This window comes from Rosa rugosa, chromosome 4 (assembly GCF_958449725.1).
Source record: "Rosa rugosa chromosome 4, drRosRugo1.1, whole genome shotgun sequence".
NCBI classification, from domain to species: domain Eukaryota; kingdom Viridiplantae; phylum Streptophyta; class Magnoliopsida; order Rosales; family Rosaceae; genus Rosa; species Rosa rugosa.
This window is the reverse complement of record NC_084823.1, coordinates 18218027-18241756: the sequence shown is the minus strand read 5'-3', so window position 1 is coordinate 18241756 and position 23730 is coordinate 18218027. Positions and strand designations below refer to the sequence as shown.

Genomic DNA, 23730 nt, shown 5'->3' with positions numbered 1-23730 from the left:
TTGGGATTGTTGTGCTGTGAGGGGAAGCACTTCCGAACTTGCTGTGAGGGGAAGCACTTCCGAACTTGCTATGAGGGGAAGCACTTCCGAACTTGTTGTGAGAGGAAGCACTTTCGAACTTGCTGTGAGAAGAAGCAACTGAGGTGTTTGGTAAACTATTTTTAAAAGTGCTGTACTCGACCACATCGCAATACTCGACCCACTTTCTTAACCAAATCCCACAACCCAGATTCTGTACTACATGTTTGGCCGGAGAGCGTCGTCGAAAGACAGCGTTGAGGACTACGACAACCGGAGCGGAGATTTCTCCAAGTCGAGATAGGGATCGGGCTGGACCGATTTGTGAAGGTAAGAATCTGAGGAGTTGCATGTAAAGATTTGAACTTTGTTGGATTTGATCAATTTGGTTTAGGTTGAGGTTGGTATTGATAGGGATTTGATTTGGTTTAGGGGAAGGTAAGAATCTGAGGATGGTTTGGTTTGGATTTTTGCTGATTTCATAATCGTCTGTGATGAGGATGGTGAAGCATCCAACATCTTCGAGCTCCATGAGGTGATGGCGAGCAAGTCTTGATTCTCATCCTCCTTCAGTTGAAAGAATAAGATGGAGAGAGAGCTGGGTTTGTTTTTGGAAGAAGAAGACGGAGAGGGGGAGAGAGAGTTGGAAGAAGAAGGGGTCAAAAGAAAAAAGAAAAAAGAAAAAAGAAAAAAGAAAAAAGAAAAAAGAAAAAAAAACAGAGAAAAAAAAACAGTGAGGGTAAAATTCACATTTTGGCGCGAAATGGATGCCACGTCAGCAATTTAAAGGACAATTTGGACGGAGCTTGACGACTGGGACTAATTGGGAGGAAATTAAGAGTTTGAGGAGTTTTTAGGTGAAATTCGAACGTCAGGGACTGAAACGATGAAACCCTATAAGTATAGGGAGTAAACAGTATTTAACTCATATATTAAAGTCACTTGAAATTTGCAACTAAATGCTAAGTAGATGCATTCATTAGACTTTGAGCAATTACATTTCTTAACACCTCAATTTCTTGTCTTCCCGGACCATCTCCATCATGTTCATTATCCTCCTTTCCTATTCTTGTTCGCATTGTAGATTTTAATGGAGCTTCAAAATGAATAGCAAAACACCAGCATAAGTAAAGCATTTATATAATGTGCAATTAACATCAAGTACTGATCAACTTATATAGTGGAAAAGAGACGTACTTACCAAACAGAGTATGATGCCAAGAAACGATCAGAGTTGCATTCCTTTCAAGTCACCCTAGCAAGCAAATTCCTCCCCAGCATTTATCTGGCTAAAACAGGAGAATTTAGTTAACATTCAAACAAGAACAAGATTAGTCTTTGAAACTTGAAAGTATCTGAAACTTTATGTGCCTTATATACAATAGATTCAGAACTTCAGGTATAGATTAGAGATATTAAATGTCAAAAGGAGATCAGCTTACTTTTTTGGCATGGCCTTCTCATCAATTAAAGCTCCAATCTATTCCTTTATGTGCAACCTTTTCAAGAGGATCACCAACCTACATGCAGTTGTGAAAGATTACTCAGAAATGAGAAATTCAAGAAAAAAAATGTTGCCAAACAATAGTCAGAAAAAGGAGAGACAAGCTATGGTACTTGTGGGTATCTCATACACTCATTTACAACTATTTGAACAAAAAATTACAATTATTTGAACCAAAATTACAACATTGAGAACAAAAGTTACCATATTCATTTACACTATTTACATATAGTTAAACAAAAATTACAACATTGAGAACAAAAATTACCATATTCATTTACACTATTTACATATAGTTAAACAAAAATTACAACATTGACAACGAATTTGTTCAAAAGCTTGTAACAATGTCGTAAGAGATATAATTACTATTATTAGAACTAAGATTACAAAAAATATGACTCAACATTACCACTCTGACAACAAATTTGTTGTCATTTTTATAAATGTGGGTATGAGATACCCACAAGTACACTAGAATTTCCCAAAAAAGGAATGTCAGTTGTAACCCAAAGTTTGATTTACAGCAGACTACAGCTACAATTTTGTTTTGTTTGTAGGAATATAATATCATTGATAGGAAAAAATACACTACAAAGTAGAGGAAAACTTGTTCCGTGGACTAATTATCATAACCTACAGTTGCAAAGAAGACTAAGCATTATCAGAAATGGTTAAGAAAATTCAAAAAAGAATTAAATAATTCAATCACACAAAAATTCTTGAAAAGAACATCCTGGGATTCCATCAATGAAAAGCCATATATAATGTAAACTAATTCTCCTGCCATCAAATTAAACAACAGCATATATCCCTGCAGCTGCCTCCATGGCATCGACGGATAAGCCAGCTGATCGACCCGGAAGCCGGTAAGGAAGAAATTACCACCATACTGCAATTTTGCTAAGCTTAAACTTGGAGTTTTCATGCTTCCAATTCCAACTGGCTACTTACAAATTAAAAATCTAATCATGCAAACACAAACCAAGGTCAGTGTTGCATTAAAAGAATGGGATTGTCAAGTGTATGATTTGAATGTCTCTAATAATTAAGTAGCCAACCGCCAACCGAGACTGACTTTCTGCAATATCATGTAGGAAATCTGCTGTCCCCAAAATACCTGTGTCAAACCTGTCTCTTATCTATATTTCTGACACCTGTCTTATTAACTTAACACCGTCTAACTCTGTTAACTCTTTTATCCGTAACAAGATTAAAATAAAAAATATCGAAGTCTCGTCCTTCCTCAATACTTCAAACAAAGTGAGGCTCTTGGGCTCGAGTCCTTGCTTCCTTGTGTCTACCAAGTTCCAAGTAAAGTTATTTTCTTCGTCTTGATCTGCCCTTCATTCTTCTTTTGGCCATTGGGTCCTCATTGAATTATTACATTCTGGGTTTCTTCTATGCAATCTGAGATTTGCTGGATCTGGGTATCTAATTGAATGAAAGTTCAATTACATGACTCGTGTATAGGACTTTAGGTGCTTTTAGCATGGTGTTTCTTGACATGAATCTGATATGATGAATTTTATTATCATCCTATTCTTGGATAACTTCTGTAATCGGTAGCAGTAAGGGTGGCTTTGTTAGAGTGAAGACTTTCAGGTGAAATTTCAAGATTGGGGGTTCTAAGGTTTTCAGTTTTCTATATGAGTGAGAAATGGTTGTGTGATGGTAAAGAGCATGGTGACTCGGCCCAGATGAGAATTGAGGACGATGATGACAACTCAGGAAAACAAATTACTTGAATATTTTTGAAGAACAAGAACTGAGAGTCTGGGTGTGAATGGTAGAAGAAAAAATTTTGCTCACCAAATTCTTTTTGATCCAGAAAAGGTAAAAGTTCAAGACATTAGCTTGATAAGAGTCTCTATCGAAGTGCTGAAATCTTATAGAACGAAGGTTTGATTTTGGGTGAATGATCGATCAAGAAACACCAGATTGGTTATTTTCTTTATTTGTTGTGCATCTTTTTTCTAATGGGTTTAACAGAGTTAGTAAGATGTTGAGTTGATACACAGGTGTCTAATTGCTATTGAAGGGACAGGTTTGGCACATGTATTTTGGGGACAGCAGATTTCCTCCCGTAGCGAAACTAGTCTCTAGGCTACTGCATATAATTATGTATTATAGTAATGGACTGGTCAAATAGTCAAATAGTCAAATTGCATATAATATGAATGTTGAGGATATATATATATATGTGTTAGGTTATATAGTCAAATAGACCGATCAAATAGTCAAATAGTCAAATTACATGTGTTAGATTAATTAAGTAATGGACTGGTCAAATAGTCAAATAGTCAAATTGCATATAATATGAATGGAGGAATGCTAGCTACCTTCCCCTTCTACCTTTCCCTTTCAACCTTCCCCACTCAACAAATGACACGTGGATTCCACTACCACTTTAAACCCAATATTTATTACATTAAATAACTAATTCTTTTTTTTCCATGTTTGCCCTTCTAATAAATGTCTCACATTTTTTCTTTCTATATTTTACTTTGACTTTGTAGGATGTTTAATTTATTTTGCATTTCTTTTTTCTTAATTAATTTGACATTTTTTTAATTGTTATTTTGAGAATCTGGTTTGTGGTTTTTTTCTTTCTGGCCGGGTTAATCTAGGTCAAACTTCCCCACACCTATCTTCCCTTTCTCTCAAATCTTTCTTTATTTCTTTCTATTTCTCTAGCATCCATTCTGAAATTCATTCCCCTTTTTTAATCTTCGTCCAATCAAATCTTTCTTTATCTCTTTCTATTTCTCTAGCATCCATTCTGAAATTCATTCCCATTTTTTAATCTTCGTTCAATTTCATTTCTTTGATGGGGGAAATATCTTTTGCAAACTATGGGTTGAATGTAAAATATGAACAAGATCGACAACAAATTGTTTTTTAAAAATTGAAAAGAAAAAAGAACTAAACTAGACTCTGAAAAGAATAGAAAGATCAAGCAAAAGTGCAAAATCAAACCAGATAAATATTTCAACAAAGGACAAATTAAAAACTCTGATTATGATGGAGATCTAAAAATGAAATTGATAGGAAACTATAGAAAATTAAGAGAGAGGGAGAGAACAAAACAATTTGGGGCGCAATTTGGGAGTTTAATATTTTTTTTTATGGAAATTTTATTGTGAGTTGGTACTAGGGATTCTTTGGAAAAAAAAATTATCAATTCATGTTTTATAAACTTAGAAAAGGAAACAAAAAAACCCAGCGAAAAGTTATAAATGCAAAAATATATATAAAAAGATTGTAAAGGGTAGACATGGAAAAAATAGAATTAGTTATTCCATGTAATAAATATTGAGTTTAAAGTGGTAGTGGAATCCACGTGTCATTTGTTGAGTGGGGAAGGTTGAAAGGGAAAGGTAGAAGGGGAAGGTAGCTAGCATTCCTCAATATGAATGTTGAGGATATATATATATATATATATATATATATATATATATATATATATATATATATATATAGGCCGGTTCTGAAGCGGCCGTCCGCACTTTGCTAAAGTGCGGACGGCGACGCAACAGCGGCGTTCCAGGTGGCGACGGCGGCTCGGGGCTTGGCGGACGGGTCTGGGCAGTGTTCGAGGTCGGAGGAGGTCCGAGTTGCAGGTTCTGGGCAGCAACCCGACCTGCAACTGCAGGTTTTCTGGGTAGCGCTGCAACGACGTCGTCGGCGACTCCACCGACTGCAGACCTCTCCGCCCGACCCCTGGCGTCCTTCCGGCAACCTCCACTGCTCCGTCGCGCCCCGAGCAGAGCTGCAGCAGCGCCGTCCGCACTTTAACGAAAGTGTGGATGTCCTCTTTGGAACGCCTCCGTATATATATATATATATATATATATATCCCACATGAAAAAAACAAAACCTTGCATGTGGGTTTATAAAAATTTATGTCACTCCATCCATTATTAATTGGTTTTAGATGTGAACTTCAGATATCATGATAAAGTAATCATAGTCAGGTTACTCCATGTGTGCAGGCCTCACGGCCACACGGATTCCACATCACCTAAAATTATCCACGTGTATGACTTGAAAATTCGCTACACGTACAAAGGTGTGTTAAGATTCAAGTTGCAGATGGAATCTTATTACAAGAAGTTAACTAACTAGTCAATTAAAGCCTTCTTCCTCAATTATTTTGTCCAACAGCCTTCCACTAGTTTTTTGTCCTTGGCTTTATCACCCACCTCCAACAGAGTAAGATAACAGTCTGTTGACCACAAGAACAAGACTTTTCCAATACATGTTCCTTTTCCAACACTTTTCCAACACAAGACTTTTCCAATACATGTTTCTATTGCAGTACTCGATCACCTCAAGACTTTTCCAATACACTTTTCCAACACAAAACTTTTCCAATAAATGTTTTTATTGCAGTACTCGATCATCACAAGACTTTTCCATCACCACACAAGACTTCTCCAATACCATTGCAGTACTTTTCCAACACAAGACTTTTCCAATACATTGCAGTACTCGATCACCACAAAACTTTTCCAATAAATATATAAACCGTAAAGTTTTAGGTCAAGTGCACATACAGCCGTTTAAAAATAGATTCACATACTGCTTAATTATATAGTACCTGATTTTTTTTGTCATTTTAAAATTTAAATTTTTGTATCTTAAATTTCAAAAATATCAGAAAGATATCTGAGGTTCTCACCCCAACTGAATAATCGAACGTGGAGCCGTTAGCTCAATTACGGTGACTGTCAGCTGGCATATTTTGAAGGACATTTTCGCCCCTTCATGTCTTAATCCATTTATTTTTTTAAACATCTTTTTCTATTTTTTGCCTTTTTCCCTGCTGTTCTTGGTCTACTATCTTTCTCACATAATTGAAGATTTTTGTTTTTGGTTATGACCAAATCTAGTTTGATTATCCAAAGTAACAAACCCATATCAAAACGCAAACCTAGTTTCACGAATCCTTGCTTCTTCTCATCCAAAGTAAGAATAGACTAAACTGGTTTTAATCAAAACCCAGACCGTCTATTGTATTCTTTCATGAGTTCATCTCTGTCATTCCCCACCTTCCTTCTTGTCTTCTCCATCCCAAGAGTTCAAATTTTTCAAGCAGATTATAAACAATTAAAGTCCCATATATGAAACCCTTGCCACAATATTAATACCCTATTTTAGATTCCATTTCCAACTGTACCAACCATTTTTAACACTATCAGGATTTGGGAAAGAGGTATGGATCGGATTTACAGTTGCTGTATTAGCCATTTGGCCTTAAACTCAGAAATCAGATCTGGTTCCAGATCAAATAAAAAAATAAAAAAAAGAAAGGAAATCAAAATTGGAGCAGGCCAATTTGACCTTTCAAATGACCAACTCCCTGAACAAGTACTTTTGGAATTAACTTAAGATTCAGTAAATTGATCAATTAACGTCTTTGTGGACATACATTCAATAGCCATAGATAAAGAAATAAGCAACCTAGAGGTAGGATTTTCTTGGTCGATCATCGAGTCGACAAGGGTAAATGTAACCCAAAAGATAAAAAATTGTTTATGCTCAGGTTACCTTTAGGCTCTGTTTGGTTTGTGGAAAGGAAATGAATCATTTTTCTTTCCATTGGGAAAGTGGATCCGGGGTGGGTTGGGGGGAATCATTTTCCACCTCTTTTTTCTTTCCATTGGAAAGCATTTTCCCTTTCATTGTCACTCCCAAACACAGGAAATGAATGACATTCCTTTCCCAATGCCCAAAATATGTGAAACAAACACAGCCTTAGAGTTCCAATTAGGGGTGGGCATAAATAACCGAAAGCCCGAAAAACTGGAAGGGACCGATCCGGACCGGCCGGTTCGGGCCGAGTTTTAGACTGAAAATAAGTGCTTTCGGGCCGGTTCGGTCCCTATGCTCAACGTGGCGGTCCGGTCCCGGTTCTTGACTGGCGGTGACTGCGTGGACCGGAAAACCCGAGCTTGTGTACGTGTCGTCCAATTAGAGGTTAGTTTTCGAAGTGTATTGTGTTAGTATGGACATGACCACATGTGATTAGTAAGTAGACCTAAAATCCCAAATCGAATAATCGATGAATCGATCTTCCTCAAGCCTCACTTCCTGTCTTCCTCAGCTCTCTGCGACTCCGCCTCCAGCAGTCCCTCACAATCGGTCACAATCGGTCTTCCTCACCTCTGGGCTCTGGTCTTCTCCGCGTCTCTGCCTCCAGCCTCTCATCTCTCACTCTTGTCCCAGACTCCCAGGTCTGTTCACTCTCTTGCGTCTCTGCACCAATTCATTCTATATTTGATATTTCTATATGCTTGTTGAGTCTTTTAGCTTATCAGGGATTAAGATCCGAGCTGGAGATCACTTTCTATCTTCTGAGTTTGAGAGAGAATTGACATATGACTGTGGTTGCAGGTCCAAGAAGAGTGGCAAGGGAAAGAGGCCTGGAAAGGGAGGCAAATAAGGCAATCGCTTCTGGAACTCTGGAAGAGCGTTGGGCTCGGCTTTAAGACTCCCAGAGATGCTAGCTATTGAAGGTTCCATTCCATACACTTTACTTTGATATTGATCGATTATGATTGATATTGACTGTGGTTACTTTGATATTGAAGATTGATGATTGATGATTGGTTCCATTCCAACGTTGGGCTCGGCTTTTAATTTGTTATGTTGTTAATTGTTAAGACAATATGTGCTGCTATGTTGGTGAACTTGGTGTTGATATATGTTGATCAGACGATGTTGAATTAAATTCCTAGCAGCCTTTCATTATTTCAATTTCACTTTTGGCCCACACTCGGTGATAACGCCCGGCGGATATCAAGATCTTGCCACAAATGCCAACAGTATGTTGATCTCCCACATGCACCGGCAGAGCCGCTGTCAATCATCATCGGCCCATGGGTTCAATCTACGTGGGGCCTCGACTTGATGGGAAAATTTCAAACCGCCAAGGGCCAGTTCAAATACATCATTGTTGCTATCGACTACAACAGCAAGTGGATAGAGGCAGAGCCACTGACGGCAATAACTACCGCCGAGGTAATTCACTTCCTCTGGAAGAACATCTATTGCCGCTATGGTGTCCCACATACAATCATTACAGACAACGGCACACAGTTCAACAACAAAGAACTCATATCGTTCACAGCCAACCTTGGCACCAAATTGAGTTTTGCGTCTGTTGCCCACCCCCAAACCAACGGCCAGGTCGAAGCAGCAAACAAGATAATCAAGAAGCTGCTGAAAAAGAAACTCGACAACGCCAAGGGTTTGTGGGCGGCGAAACTTCCAGAAGTTCTATGGGCCATCAGGACAACTCCAACTTCCGCCACCGGCGAAACCCCTTTTTGTATGATGTTCGGAACAGAGGCTGTCCTACCTATTGAGGTAACTCAACCTACCGCTAGGGTCGAAGGCTACTGCCCAGAGACCAACAGCGACAGCGTCAACCTGGACAAGGACCTCCTAGAGGAAAAACGACACAAGGCCCATTTGCACAACTTGCAAAACAAGCAGCGGGTATCGCGTTTCTACAACGCCAGAGTCAAAGCCCGGAACCTCCAATTGGGGGACTGGGTGATGAAGGAAGTCATTCCACCGCCAACAAAACTCCGCCCAACTTGGGAAGGTCCATAAAAAATTGTGGAAGTCGTTAGCCCAGGCACTTTCTACTTAATGGGCAAGGATGACGTCACAACGACCCACCCTTGGAATACCGAACACCTTCGGTATTACTACAAATAGTCATGCCGCTACCCAGGAGCATCTTGACTTAGCTAAATTTTTGTTCAATATTTAGTTAAGGGAAGCTACCCAACGGGTACTACCCCACTTTTGTACACGCTGATCAATCAGCTATCAATGAAACGAGGAATTATTCAAACCATTGTTACCAAGTCTAGCACTGAGGGCAACTGGCAACGCCAGCAATCGTCAGCGGACCACGTCCGCTACATGGTGCACTTGGACCAATCTTAATTCCTTTAATGTTTCATTGATTGGCAAAAGAAAACTCTAAGTCAAAACCCTAGCGGTACAAGCATATCATGACAAACACCAAAATTCAAAACTTCATTTCATATAAAGGGCTGGGACTCCCCACCCAAAAATGTTCATTACAAAAAAAAGTTTACGCCTCAGCGGCTACAACATCTATTCCAACATCTATCAGGGGTTGGCCTCAGCATCTTCACCTTCAGCATGCGGCGGCGGGTGTGCGCGGCTTGTTTGGTCAGACCCTCGGGCGGTGGGACTTGGAGTCTCTATGGTACCATCCGCCCGAGTATGAGCCGCCAGGAAATCAGCACGGGACACCTCCGACTGGGTAGAAGGAGGAGTCCGCTGGGAGCCATCCGCCGGGCGTGCGCCACTCTCTCCGTTTCCCGAGCGAGCACCTTCCACTTGAGAGGGGACCACACCCTTCGCCGGCGGGGCATTCTGAGCTGGCGGCACGTTGGGCTGGGACGCCTTCACCCAGTCGATAGCGCCCTTCTGTTTCAGCATCTCCACATTGGCTAGGGCCCCAGTCTTCGCCGCCTCAGTCATTGCCTTTTTATAATCAGCCGACTGTTTGAATGCCTCAACAGCGGCGGCCGCAGCGCGGCTCCCTTCAGCTCTCAAGCGGGCGACCTCACCCTCCAGCTTCTTCACCTCGGCTAGCCTGGCGGCGGACTCCCGCTGCAGGATATCAATCTTCTTATCCTTGGCGGCCACCCGCTCCTGCAGCAGGGCCATGTCTTGCTCCAGCTTGGAGACGTGGGCATTCCGCTCCAAGTCCCGCTTGATGGCCACCGCCAGCTTGCCGCGGGCGTCTGCGGCATCACAGTCCGCCTTTGTCAGGCGCCGTTCCACCTTTGCCAGCCTGTCCTTTGCCTCCGCCAGCTCTCTCTGAAGACCCTGGATCTCCTCCCTGAGCTCCCGCTCAACCCGGGGCTGCTTCGACGCCGCCAGGAACATTTCATGCAGCCCAACCGGCAAGTGACAGAAGGCCGAGCTAAAGGGCGACTGGTCAATGGCCGTTGGGCGCGAAATCCCCGCTAGGCGGCCAAACCCCAGCCGCTCGCAGAGGTGGTAGAGAAATTCCCGCTCACTGTCGGTCATGAATTCTGCATACGCGGCGAACGAGTCCAGGTCACTCGCGGGCACCTCTCTCTCCTCGACCACGGGAGCCTTGGGCGGAGCTTGTCGAGCCCTCTTCTGCTGGCGGGCCCCAATGGTCTCCACATCGTCCCCCTCTTCCTCATCAGGGGAGTCATTCTGCCGGCGCCTTCGCTGGAGCACCCTAGTGTTCCCAGCAGCAGGCCTCGATCCCCTCGCCGGTGGCTCCTCCCTTGCAGCGGTGAAGGTCTCCGCCGGCGGCACCGTTTTCTCCTTATGAGAGCCGTGCCTGTTGGCAGGCACCCTCTCTTTCTGCGGCGCGGCGGTAGCAGACCCCTTTTTCCCGCCATCCACATTGGCCCCCGCCTGAACGACCGGCAGGCCGTCACCACCAAGGTGGGAGTGGTGCGGCATAGGTAGCACCACCGGAACCTCGGACGGGCTCAGTGCCAGCGTTTCCGGGTTCACGACCGTCTGCTGAGCCGCCAGCCCGGAGGCATACATGGTCTCCAGGAAGTTGTCGATCTCTGCACGGTCCATTGCCTTATCAAAAGCGTCGCGGCTCGCTTTGTTACCTGGCGGAGTTTCTAAAAAAAAAAAAAAAACAACAAACCAGTCAGCCTGAGGCACTCTGATCGAAAGTGCAATGTGGCAGAGATTTCTTACCAACGGCACGAGTCAGTCGTTGATCGACCAACAACTCCTAACCGGTAAGAAGGCGAAAATCCAGCAAGTTGCGATTCCGCCAACAGCCTCTGATGCGTGCCACGCGACACTCTTCTTCACGAGTCATGTTATAGCGCAAGCCCGCTGCACAAACAAACAGTAATCGTTAGTAGAAATACAAGGCTATGCATAAGAGAAACCGCCAGCTATGTTCAGCGGAAACCGGTAAACAACCTCGGATATGTTGAAACTCCGACTTAATCCTAAACGTCGGCTCCCCCTAGTTGGACCCAGCTTGATATTCCCACCCCGCCGTGGCAACACAGAAGGTCCCCCGCCGGTAGGACATGGAATCCCTTAGGTTCTCGATCAGCTTGGGCGCTCCCTGGCAGAGGCTCAAATTCACCTGCCCTCTGCAACCTTGGCGCTTCACATACACCAGCTCGTAGAAGTGCAGCACTTCCGCTACAGTTGGTCCCTCACAACCGGACAACCGCCATAGTGAGTTCAGCGCCAACATTAACCGCCACATATTGGGACAAATTTTCCCAAAAGCAAGGCCAAACTCGCACACCAAAATTTGAAGATTGGGCACCAGCGGGAGTGTCACTTCTTGGCGGAATATCGCCTCGTGCACGGCGGCAAACCTCTCTGGAAGAATCGATGCCTTCTCGTCCACCGTCGGCTGACGCAGCTTCACCGAACCTGGCAACCGGAACATCCGCTTCACCCGGTTGACGGCGGTAACAGGTCAGACCCGGAATCCTCACTGCTCGAAATCTCTACGACGTTAGCCATCCCAAAACCTAAAACCCAAAGCAGTTAGCTCAAACAAGATCTAGCCTATGCCTATATCAGTTATAGCCAAGAACATCAAGAACAGTTTACCCAGAAAATACAAAAACAAGAACAAACACACTCAACCCAGATTCGACCATCTAGCAAATCCCTAAACACCAACCCTCTGCCAAACACCATAACCCACCCCCAAATCTCACTTCACATCCTAAGAACACACCGAAGAAGAGCAGATAGCACCCCAGAAACAGAAACACCAAAACCCAGAAACCAACAGATCCAATGAAACAGGGAAGATAATCAAGATACTAACCTTAATGGCGAAAACTCCGGCATAATGGTGAACAATAGTCTTCGATGGGGAAAATCTTCATTTTTCCGGGAACGATATCTCCACGAAATTCCAGGAGCCTCTTTCTTCAGTCTCGGATGAGCAAAGCGTGAAGACGACGAGTAGAGTTTGGAGCCTTAGCAAAGTGTCAAATCTCGCTGGGTTCCCCCCCTTTTATGTCAACATCAACGAATTCTAAACCGTCCACTGAAAAACGACATCGCACACCAGCCGTACACGTGTCACACGTGTCCCACGTCTCCACTTACTCTCCGGATTAACTGAGGCGTCGCCTCGGTTACGGAATCCATAATTACTCGCATTAATGGCGAGAAGACGGCCAGGCTTAGGAGACACGCCTCCAGACGCTAACCCTCTAGGAGTTGGCCACGTGTCGACCACCATCAGACGAAGCGTCTACTGGAACTAACCACTTGGGAAGAAATCACCAACCGTCCGAAGTCTCCGCTGAGCGAAACCCCGCCAGCGGAACTTCTCCCTTGTCACCTTCGAAGTGACGAAGTCTTCGCTGAGCGAAACCCTGCCAGCGGAACTTCTCCCTTGTCACTCTCCAAGTGATGACGAAGTCTCCGCTGAGCGAAACCCCGCCAGCGGAACTTCTCCCTTGTCACCCTCCAAGTGATGACGAAGTCTCCGTTGAGCGAAACCCCGCCAGCGGAACTTCTCCCTTGTTACCCTCCAAGTGACGAAGTCTCCGCTGAGCGAAACCCCGCCAGCGGAACTTCTCCCTTGTCACATTCCAAGTGACGAAGTCTCCGCTGAGCGAAACCCCGCCAGCGAAACTTCTCCCTTGTCACCCTCCAAGTGACGAAGTCTCCGCTGAGCGAAACCCTACCAGCGGAACTTCTCCCTTGTCACCTTCCAAGTGACGAAGTCTCCGCTGAGCGAAACCCGCCAGCGGAACTTCTCCCTTGTCACCTTCCAAGTGACGAAGTCTCCGCTGAGCGAAACTCCGCCAGCGGAACTTCTCCCTTGTCATCCTGAAAGCGGGGCGTCTTCCGCTACACACCTCTAGCAGAACCCCCTTTTTCAGCTTGCAAGTTGCGTACTTTGTTCAGCGCAATATCGCTCATTAAAATACCGCCAAGCACGTCTGCTGGACGCTGCTTCCTGCTACAATCAGTGGGGGGATATCCGCCAGCGGCGGATCCCGAGGCCACACCTCACTCTGACAACGACCGCCACGCGGCGTTACGGTCAGACCGTCCCTACAGGACACGGGGACTTGTCAACAGTCTACGACGACCCTGATCAGGCACGTTGACCCCCGTCACTTGGGTACTAAAGATTGGGCTCGCTACCCAACACCCTCTGCTCCGTGCAGCTCCCCCTCAACAAACAATTTGCCGACCATCCGGAGGTCCATCTTAGCCGGGGAGTGGGGGACTCCCTGGAGGGCCTAGCAGGGGCCCACCCGAAAGGGTATAAAGCGTTTGTTCAGTAAATCCATGGTTGACAACGCACTGATGCTAATTATGCTGTTGCAAGTCTAGCGGAGGATAACGCTTCAAATCGCTGAACAACTCCCCAACCAAGATTGCCCTCCTTGACTGGGGACTTGGGGGACTTGTACATACATGTACATTTACAAGCATAATTAGCTATAATGGGCTACGCTCATTGTACCGCCAGAGGTACTAATTCCCGCCAAAGGAATAACATACAGATACACTGCCAGGCGAGCTACAGTCTGAGCCTCGGATCACCCCCAGACCACCGCCGATGCGCCGCCACGCGCCGTGCCAAGATGGCATCAGAAGCTCCTGAAGCTGGGGACTGAAGCACATCAGTCCCACATTGAAAACAAGGAGAAGATCAGCCTCCTCCTCACTTATAAAAGGTTCTCTCCTCTCTCCTCATTAATTACGCATTTACTACTCATTTATTGTTATGCTGTCTATATGCATTGACTGACTTAGGCATCAGAGAAGTGAAGACCGCCCAACGCGGTCTCCCTCTGACGCCCTGTCTTTCGTTTGACAGCTAGCGGAGATCACCAAATCCACAGAGTAGCGGTCCGCCCACCGGACCCGCGTTAAACGAAGGTTCGGCTACCGCCGGACTTTGAGCATTAACAATAATTTTAGTTTTTATATTTTTTTTTTCATAATTTTACTTTAATAAGTGATATCTATTTGTGCTCCAATTTTCATGTATGTAATTGCTACAAAAAAAAAAAAAAAAAATTAAGAGTTTATAACTACAATTAAAATATAAGAAAATTTTCTTTGAAAACCAATTGAAAAGAAGTCTATTAATAATCTTGCCTTATCTGAGAAAAATTTCTAGATCCGCCACTAATTATGCACATGGATCCAAGTTCAGTTGCTAATGGTTGGAGGTAGAGGTGGCAAACGGGCCGCCCCGGCCCATTTTAAGCGGGCTTAGTCGTGCTTCGTACCGTGCTTGGGCCGGCCCATTTATTATCATGTCGGGCTCGTGCTGGCCCATTTACTTAAACATTAAGCCCTGTCCGGCCCATGGCCCGAGCCCATATCGTGCCGAGCAGTGCTCGTGCCGGGTCAATAAATGGGTTGTGCTCGTGCCTACCCACTATAAAGCACGATTTTAAAATCTTAATTTAAACAAATAAAAATTAATTTTATTTAACTATTTAGAAAATTAAAATAAATTAAGTTCTACAACGTTTTTCTTAATCTTAGCTTTTTACGATTAGTTTTCTAATAATTTTTTATATTCCACTATAAGAAAGAAAGAAAGAAAAAATAACTCAAAATATATTGTTTTTAGTATATTATTGTGAGATTAATCTTTATTAATATAATGAAGATTTAGTATCATATTATTCTTTCCTTCATTCTATAGTTGTATTATTATGAGATTAGTCTTTATTAATAAACATATATTTAATATTTAGAAAAAATACTTATGTCAAAACAAGGATATAATGTTTTATTTCACTATTTTGACATCATTAATAGCATTGGTGGAATTGTCATGAGATTTTAAATAAAGAGGTCTAATATTCAAATTTGTTCATTGTAGTTTTTTAATATTTTAAAAAATAAAATGAAATTTTGTGTTTGTAACGGGCCAGCCCACAATATGTCGTGCTCGGGCCGTGCTGGGCCCATTACGGGCTCGGGCTCAGGCCGGGCCAATGGGCCAATATTCCTAGGCCCAACCCGACCCTTATTCTAACGTGCTCGGGTCGTACCGGGCCACTAACGGGCTTGGGCCGTGCCGGGTCACTTTTAAGCGTGCCGTGCTCGTACTTAGTGGCCCGTTTGCCACCTCTAGTTGGAGGTTGACACGCTCGAAAGTAGCACGCAATTTAACCCTGTAAAATGTCATCGTTAGTATATGGTAAATAGGGATCGTTCTATCCGGGGATTGAGGGTACACCTGTAATTGTGTAAACAAATAAAGAAATTAAACAATAAGAAGTATTATTTACAAAAATAAAACAAAGAAAAGAAAATATATATACAAGTGAACACAAATAAAGGGGGTTTATGATTATAGAATCGGATTTAAAATAAAATAAAATAAAGAGAATGTAAAAACACATTTACAAAGGTGGAACGTAAGGAACAAAGATCAAAACTACATCCATATGCAAGAAATCCGGTCACAATTCTAATAGTTGGTTATCTATGAGACGAGAATATATCAACCAAGAAACAAAGATCAAAGCAACCAATGTCCCTTATTTTACTTCCCTTTACACAATTGATCAAGCAAAGCACCTAACCAATATATTTTGAAAACAGGTTTCACACAATCAAAGCAACCAATGCAAACTCAAGTTTCAAATCATTAAGAGCAAGTGAAAGTTTAGTCAATAATTGTATTAATCCTAGTACACAAAGCATGTCTATTCAATAACACAAACCAATTGATTTCGACTTTTGTCCAAAGCCTTTACTACTTATTCGAATTAGGGTCACAAAGCATGAACCTAATTACTAGCTCCAATTATATGCAATCATTCTAAGTTGCGCACCAAAGAACAAAAACATATAAAAGTTTTCCATAAAACAAAATCAATTGATCAATCTCACATAAGCAACATATAAATCAACATATAGAAATCACAACTTTATTTCAAAACATATAAACGGGCTTTAAACTTTGCCCTTAACATTATTTGTTAACTAGAATTCATAGTCTTACAAAATCAAACAAAGAAAACAAGAGAAAGGATATAATACACCTTGAAAGATGAATGATAAAGCCTTGAGACGAAGAACTTGAAGATCCTTGAAAGCAAGCAATCTTCTAGGGACGACACAAGGGTGGATGGCGGCTAGGAAATTGATGTATTGCATGGCTTCTTCTTTTTCTCCTCTTTGCTTGAAAATGCAGAACTAGAAGACTAGAAAATGAAAAGGAAAATGGAGAGGAGATGGAGAGACAAAGAAGATGAGATGGATGAAGGAAGGTATATTTTTATTCTCACAAAAGAGGGTATTTATAGGAATACATTGTAGTGTGAATGTAATGGTAAGAAGTCGACTCATTATAGTGGCTTCAATGATCATAGCTGCAGCTCCACATGGTTGCTGAAATTATGAGAGCTGCCATGTTTGTTGCTTCCCCATATACTTTATGCCACACAAGTCTTCCTACCTATATTTACACACTCAAGTACTTATCTATACACTCAAGTACCTATTACAAGATATAGATATTTATACTATAATATATTTATACTATAACAGTCTAAATGTTCTGTCCAAATGGTACTCAAGTTTGAAAACAAACTAAGATAGATGATGAAGAAACAAAATTGAGTTAGAACTCCTTTGACACAAAACAGATTTCCGGCAGACTTGACCTCAGTGCACTAAAATGGTCATAACTTCTTCTATAAAATAGATATCGATGAGCTGTAAAACGTTCTGGAAACTAGACATCCGTAGCTTTCCATCCATATAAAGATCATAATTTTCTGAGCTCTGAACGATTTTTGACACTCCGTTGAAGTTGACTGATCTGCAGTGGCAGTTTTCCGAATCTGTAATGGATTTGATTTTTAAAGCACAATTTGTGTCCAATTCGGTAATGATCTTCTTGAGACTTCTGGATGCTTCCACATGTCTTCCACATCTTGTTTGAAGTAGAAACATCAAGAACCTTCAAGAATCTTCATTTCTTTCCATTTTCTTGCTTCCTACAACTCATTTTCTTCGTTTGTAGCTCAAATGTACCTAAAGACATTAAACTAAGTTAAAATGATTAAGTTAAAGGAAATAACATAGCAAAATGTGAGTAGAAAAACACATAAAACGTCGCATAAAATGCTCCTATCAGAGGTTGGTGCGCTCCATTGTTAAACGTATGAATTTAAGCCTAGCCTTGGTGCAAGAACCTTATGCATGGAGAATTAATTTCACCTTAATGTGTGCAGGGGCAGAACTATTATGAGGGTTGCAGGGGTTTGGACCCCCACCCTCCTAAAAAAAAAAAAGCAAAGTTTTTGGTGGTCTCACTTTTAATTAACTAACATGGCTTAATTGGATTGGACACCCCCTTATGTGTATTATTTGTTTGATTGTATCACTAACGAAAGAAAGTAATAACAGGTTAACTAATAATTCTTTTAATACAATGTATTAGTTTGTATTTATAACAATTAAGAAAGAATTTTGTACAAGATTTTGTAGAAAACAATACGGAAAGTTTTGAACTTTTTAAACTTGTTTCCAAATTGTAACAATGTGATTGTGTATAATCATATTTTGGACCGCCCCGGGTTTTAAATTCTGGTTCTGCCACTGAATGTGCGGACAAGCTAGTGCCACAACTACATATAAATAAGCCTGCTGTATGTTGTTCATCGATTTTGTAAAAAATTAATTCGAATGTTATTCAGTCCATGCGGATCTGACTAACTTACTATGATATATGCCACGTCATGCACGTGATCATGATGCTTTATTCGGAAAGTGTGTTTTCCAAATGAGAAATTCTTAGGTAGGAGCTTTCCCACCACGTGGATATAGGGTAAGCCAATCAGACATCAGAATTTTTTTTCCTTGTTCCGAAACTGCCACTGTTTTTTCAAAGTGCAATACCCAAAAGACCCCCCTGCTGGGGGTTAATTGGTCAGCCCTATATCCACGTGGTGCGGGTGCCCCACGTAAGTCTCTCTCTTTCCAAATTATATATACACACACACTAAAGGAAGGTTTTTCTTATGAATAGTGTGATGACATTTTTGCCATTCTATGTTTTACTAAATTGCAAAAGTCCATCTGTACGATTTCTATAAAGCAAAAAAAAAAGTTCTCCTCCTTTCAAAAAAAAAAAAAAAAAAGTTCTCCTACGGACTCTCTCTACTTTAGTCAAATTAAAGTTCTCCTACGGCCGGCGCCCGCCATCCCAATTGCATCCACCAAAAAAAACAAAAAAATCTTGTTATTATTATCGAAAGCCAAGGTGGCTGTGTTTTCCATAAACGACATATAAATACCGCAGAACTATCACGCTAGAACTCAGAGTTTTGAGATGGAAATGGAGATGCTTATCCTTTCTGTGCTAGTTCTCTTTGTTTCTCTCTACTATGTTTTTCGTATGTTGAATAGAAATGCTAGCAAAAATGAAGTTCATCATCATCATCAGCTTCAGCTCCCACCAGGAAGCTCAGGTTGGCCCATCATCGGTGAAGGCCTTGCTTTTTTGATGACAGCCAAAAGGGGTGTCCCGGAGAAGTTCATAGGAGAAAGGAGGATCAAGTACTCATCATCAGATTCCAAAAGCAAAAGCAGCAGCTGCAAGGTGTTCACCACATCGTTGCTGCGTGAATCCATGGCGGTGCTATGTTCGGCCGCTGGAAACAAGTTCCTGTTTTCGAACGAGAACAAACTCGTGAAGTCATGGTGGCCTGCTAACATCGACACCATCTTTGCCAGCTCCAGCAAAACAAACACCGCCGAGGAGTCCATTCGTCACCGCAAAGTTCTATCTCCGTTTCTCGGCCCCGATTCTCTCCGAAAGTACTTAGGGATCATGGATGCTGTCACCAAACGTCATCTGGACCTGTTCTGGTCGGATAAAAAACAAGTCAAAGTTCTAGCCCTAACAAAGATGCACACCTTCACATTGGTGTGTAAAATCTTCTTAAACGTGGAGGATCCAGCAGTGATTGCCAAACTAGAGAAGTCAATTCAGCATATTGCAGCAGGCTTCATTTCATTGCCCATAAATCTGCCTGGCACAGCATTCAACCGAGCCATCCAAGCATCCAAGCAGGTCAGGAAGGACCTTGAAAAAATGGTTAAACAAAGGAGAATAGATCTAGATACAGCTGTGGCAGCAGATGAAAATAATAATAATCAAGATTTAATGTCTAAGTTGCTGCTGGAGAAATATAGCGACGGCCAACAAATGAACGAAACCGACATCGCCAACAAGTTAAATGGTCTACTCATTGCTGCTTATGACAATATATTCATCACCTTGTGTTCTATCATCATGTATCTATCGGAGCTTCCTACAGTTTATGATGCCGTCCTTAAAGGTACCTACAGATTAAAAGCATTGTTTTTCTTTTTTGGACAATCTGGCTACATATATATTTCAAGCATAATTAATCCTCTATCGATCATCTCTAATCTCTATAATACATCCATCTTCCTATTTCAATTTCCAAACTGATATATACCTCTGGCTGAATAAAATTACGATGTCTAGTTGTCTACTAATCAAATTTATATCTGGATCTTTCCTCTCTCAATTAATTTTTGACCGAAGTATGTTTTCACCCAGTAGTTAATTAGCTATTACACAGACCTATATAAAGACATCTATACATATAACATTATATCAAGTACTGGTTCAATTCGATATATAATTAGTACTTGCTGGCCCGGCCTGCCCGCCACAAAGCAAGTGACCATCTCATACTTAGTTAATCAGTTAACTCATTATAGTAATACTAAAACGTAGAAATGAATCTCTTTTATCAGAGCAAATGGAGATAGCAGATTCAAAAGCAGAAGGAGAGTTGCTCAACTGGGAGGACATACAAAAAATGAAATACACATGGAATGTTGTATGTGAAGTGTTGAGATTGGAGCCGCCAAATCCTGGAACTTTTAGAGAGGCCATGACCGACTTTGTCTATGAAGGATTTCTGATTCCTAAAGGAATGAAGGTTTGTACATGTATAATGCATTCATAATATATAATAATATGTGTGTGTTGGTTTCTCTAGCTATGATTAAAAGTTTACATACTCATGAAATGAACTACCTATGCATGCAGTTATACTGGAGTGTGTTTTCGACACATAGAAACCCAGAGTACTTCCCAGATCCGAAAAAGTTCGACCCATCAAGGTTCGACGGAGGAGGACCAGCTCCTTTTTCATACGTCCCATTTGGAGGAGGACCGCGGATGTGCCCTGGAAAAGAATATGTTCGCTTTACGATTTTGGTTTTCATGCATAACTTGGTCACCAGATTTAGGTGGGAGAAGGTTTTTCCTGACGAGAAAATGGTGATGACCCCATTTCTTCTTCCTACCAAAGGACTTCCAGTTCGCCTTTATCCTCATCTATCAACATCATCACTGTGAGTCAAACTGACGACGACGTGAACTCACACACTGCCACTTTGTACGCACACCAAGTATATCTATATTAAGTGGTTGGTTTAATACAAAGAGCTAGCTACTCAACTAGTAATTTGTTATATTTATGTATATGAGGGGAATTAATATGTACAAGACGATGGGTCTGAATAATTTTGATGGATATATGGCACAATATATGCATGCTAACTCTATGTATTGAAGCCCAATATTGTGTATAACTTTTCATTTCTATTCATAGTTTTGCTCTTTACGTTTAACTTCAATTCAATTTTCATCACGTGTGCTAAAATAGTAAAAAAAACTCGTGTGTTATAACACAGATCAATGGAAAATGATCAGCTAGAATTTTCTGTATCAGAGGTAATGAGGTATATAAAAGTTGATAAATCCATGAAATCAATCAATTTCAGCACTTTGAATAATACATTTTAAGCACTTAAACAATAATACTATTAGTTTGTCACTCCCGTAATGTTTTTTGATTGACCAATCAATTTGTTATCTTGTACGTACAATAGTAAGTTTCAAGTTGCAGCGTCTCCCGGTAAGTCTAGTGTGTGTTTAACTCAAGTGAACAAACTGTGTGGTACAACACACGACCAGACCACCGGATCGAGTTAGAAATGGAGGTTGTGTTTCCTCCACCTACAACGTCTAACAACTCTCTCCCCATCTTTCTTAATTCCAAGCCCGCACCAAGGGAATTTTCTTAGATACCAGGTGTTTGCTATACACCCATTTTGTTAAGTATTTTAGACTATTGGATTAGTAATATATCTAATGGTCTAAAATATTTAATATTTGGTAAATCTGTTTAGTCCTTAGCCCATTTTTTGAGTTAAATAATGATTTCATTCATAGTAACACAGACTAGAATTGCACAGTACATAGTTCCCACTAGGGAGGATAGGTGTCATTACACAGTACATAGTCCTTAGCCCATTACTATTAGTTAAATAGTATTTATTACTAATTAATTTTATCATTAGCCAATTCATGTTTGATTTTCAATTAACAATTACACTATTGACAATTACGTTTTTTTCCTTATTAAAAACAAAAAACTTCTAATCTAGGCTCATGAAATTAGTATTAATTAAATAGTCCATATTACTAATTAATTATAACATTAGTATTTTCCTTAACAAGATATAATTTTTTTTACATGTATTTTATGACAACCACAACAATTAATGTAAAAATAGATAATATTTGTTTTAGATGTAGTAACTAATTCACGTACAACTTGTTATTATTGTTTTTTGGACTAATTTACAAACGTTACCACAATGTGTTATCATATAGGTAAACCATTATATTTTGACTAAAAGAACGTATGTTCTCATTGGTGTAATGAAGTTCTCCGTTGCGTAATTTAAGTAATATATTGTGTAATTTCCATCATCGAAGTTGTAATTACTTTCAGTCGACGCAATTTACCACAAACTACAACAATTGATGTAAAAACGATAATTTTTGTTCTAATTGTAGTAATTACTCCACCTACAACCTATTTACTAGTTTATGGACAATTTAACAAGTGTGATAACAAATTCGTTGTTATAATGGTACATCTCTATGTTTTTATCATTAATGAAATGATTACTTCAATGATTATGCATTTTACCACAATCCACGGCAATTGATGTAAAAAAGGGTCATTTTTGTTCTATTTGTAGTAATTACTCACCTAAACTAATGTAATAGTTTGTGGACAATTTAGCAAGTGTGACAACAAATTTGTTGTCAGAGTAATAAATCTTTATGTTTTTATCATTAATGAAATGATTACTACAATGACTACACATTTTACCACAACCCACAACAATTGATGTAAAAGTGGTAACTTCCGTTCTATTTATAGTAACTACTTCAAAAACAAAAATCATTTACAAGATCATCAATCATTTTACAATTCTGACAACATTTGTGTTGTGAACATGGTAAAATTAATATTAGAGCAAAAAATATGTAAGTACTCAGTATTGTAAGGAAGTTCTCCATCTGATAATCAATGCTATCCATTTGATAAAAGTTGTCCTATTATGATATTTACATCTTTGACCACTCAATTACAATAACGACAATAAGTGTGGTCATAAATCGTAATTTTAGTTATATTAGGTGTAATTTATTATTTTAACATTATTTATTACTTGTTTTTGAATAATATTACATATCAAGAAAGAATGTGTTGTTAATATAGTAAATCTTATTTTTTAAAATGACACATGTCAACATTTAAGTAGGTAACCTGTTCACCGGTTCAATAGGTTTCCACTACATTAATTTATTAAAAATAAAAAAATAAAATAAAATGAGAGTATGACATACATCAAGGTACCCTAGTTGACCCCCACACCAAGACGGCGTTGTAGTATCATCATATCAAAAATCCAGGAAATCCGGGTGTGCACCAACTGGTGTTGCATATGCAGACCCTTGAGACCATCACGGCTCTCGCTCCCCCCACCGTCGCCGTCAAGTCTTGCAGTTGTTTGAGCTGACTGCGGCAACGGCCCCAACCACGTCGCGCTTCCAATCGGCACTCTAGTCGGTCATTGCAGAACCAGGGCTCGAGCCGCCAAGGCCCTCGTGGCACTCTCCGGAGGAGCTTGGGATTCCGACACTGCTGACAAGAGTTTGGAAGCGCTTGTGTTGAGAAATAAAGTTGAGATTGAGCTCAACAACCAGGGATGTATCCAGGAATCTTCGGAGGGTTCAGGGTTGGGCTAATTTTAGCTAT

At 40.9% G+C, this 23730-nt stretch overlaps 1 protein-coding gene and 1 long non-coding RNA gene across 2 annotated transcripts; one reads left to right on the top strand and one right to left on the bottom strand.

The window, feature by feature from the left end:
- Positions 1–981: 981 nt before the first annotated feature.
- Positions 982–1610, bottom strand: LOC133743001 (uncharacterized). The gene is made up of 3 exons (XR_009862855.1): positions 1461–1610; positions 1220–1307; positions 982–1114 (listed from the first exon to the last, which is right to left on the bottom strand). It is a non-coding gene; the product is annotated as an uncharacterized LOC133743001 (long non-coding RNA).
- A 17267-nt stretch (positions 1611–18877) lies between these two features.
- Positions 18878–21219, top strand: LOC133707051 (beta-amyrin 28-monooxygenase-like). Its single transcript, XM_062132593.1, has 3 exons — positions 18878–19908; positions 20357–20544; positions 20655–21219. Exons 1-3 carry the CDS (start codon positions 18897–18899, stop codon positions 20964–20966), a joined length of 1512 nt encoding a protein of 503 aa, XP_061988577.1. The 5' UTR covers positions 18878–18896; the 3' UTR covers positions 20967–21219.
- Positions 21220–23730: the final 2511 nt, after the last annotated feature.

What these genes read in the sequence shown, in the direction of transcription:
- LOC133707051 (XM_062132593.1), top strand. Translation starts at nt 18,897, where the DNA reads ATGGAAATGGAGATGCTTATCCTTTCTGTGCTAGTTCTCTTTGTTTCT. An exon ending in TTATGATGCCGTCCTTAAAG is followed by an intron (nt 19,909 to 20,356) that starts GTACCTACAGAT and finishes CTCTTTTATCAG; the next exon opens with AGCAAATGGAGATAGCAGAT. An exon ending in TGATTCCTAAAGGAATGAAG is followed by an intron (nt 20,545 to 20,654) that starts GTTTGTACATGT and finishes CTATGCATGCAG; the next exon opens with TTATACTGGAGTGTGTTTTC.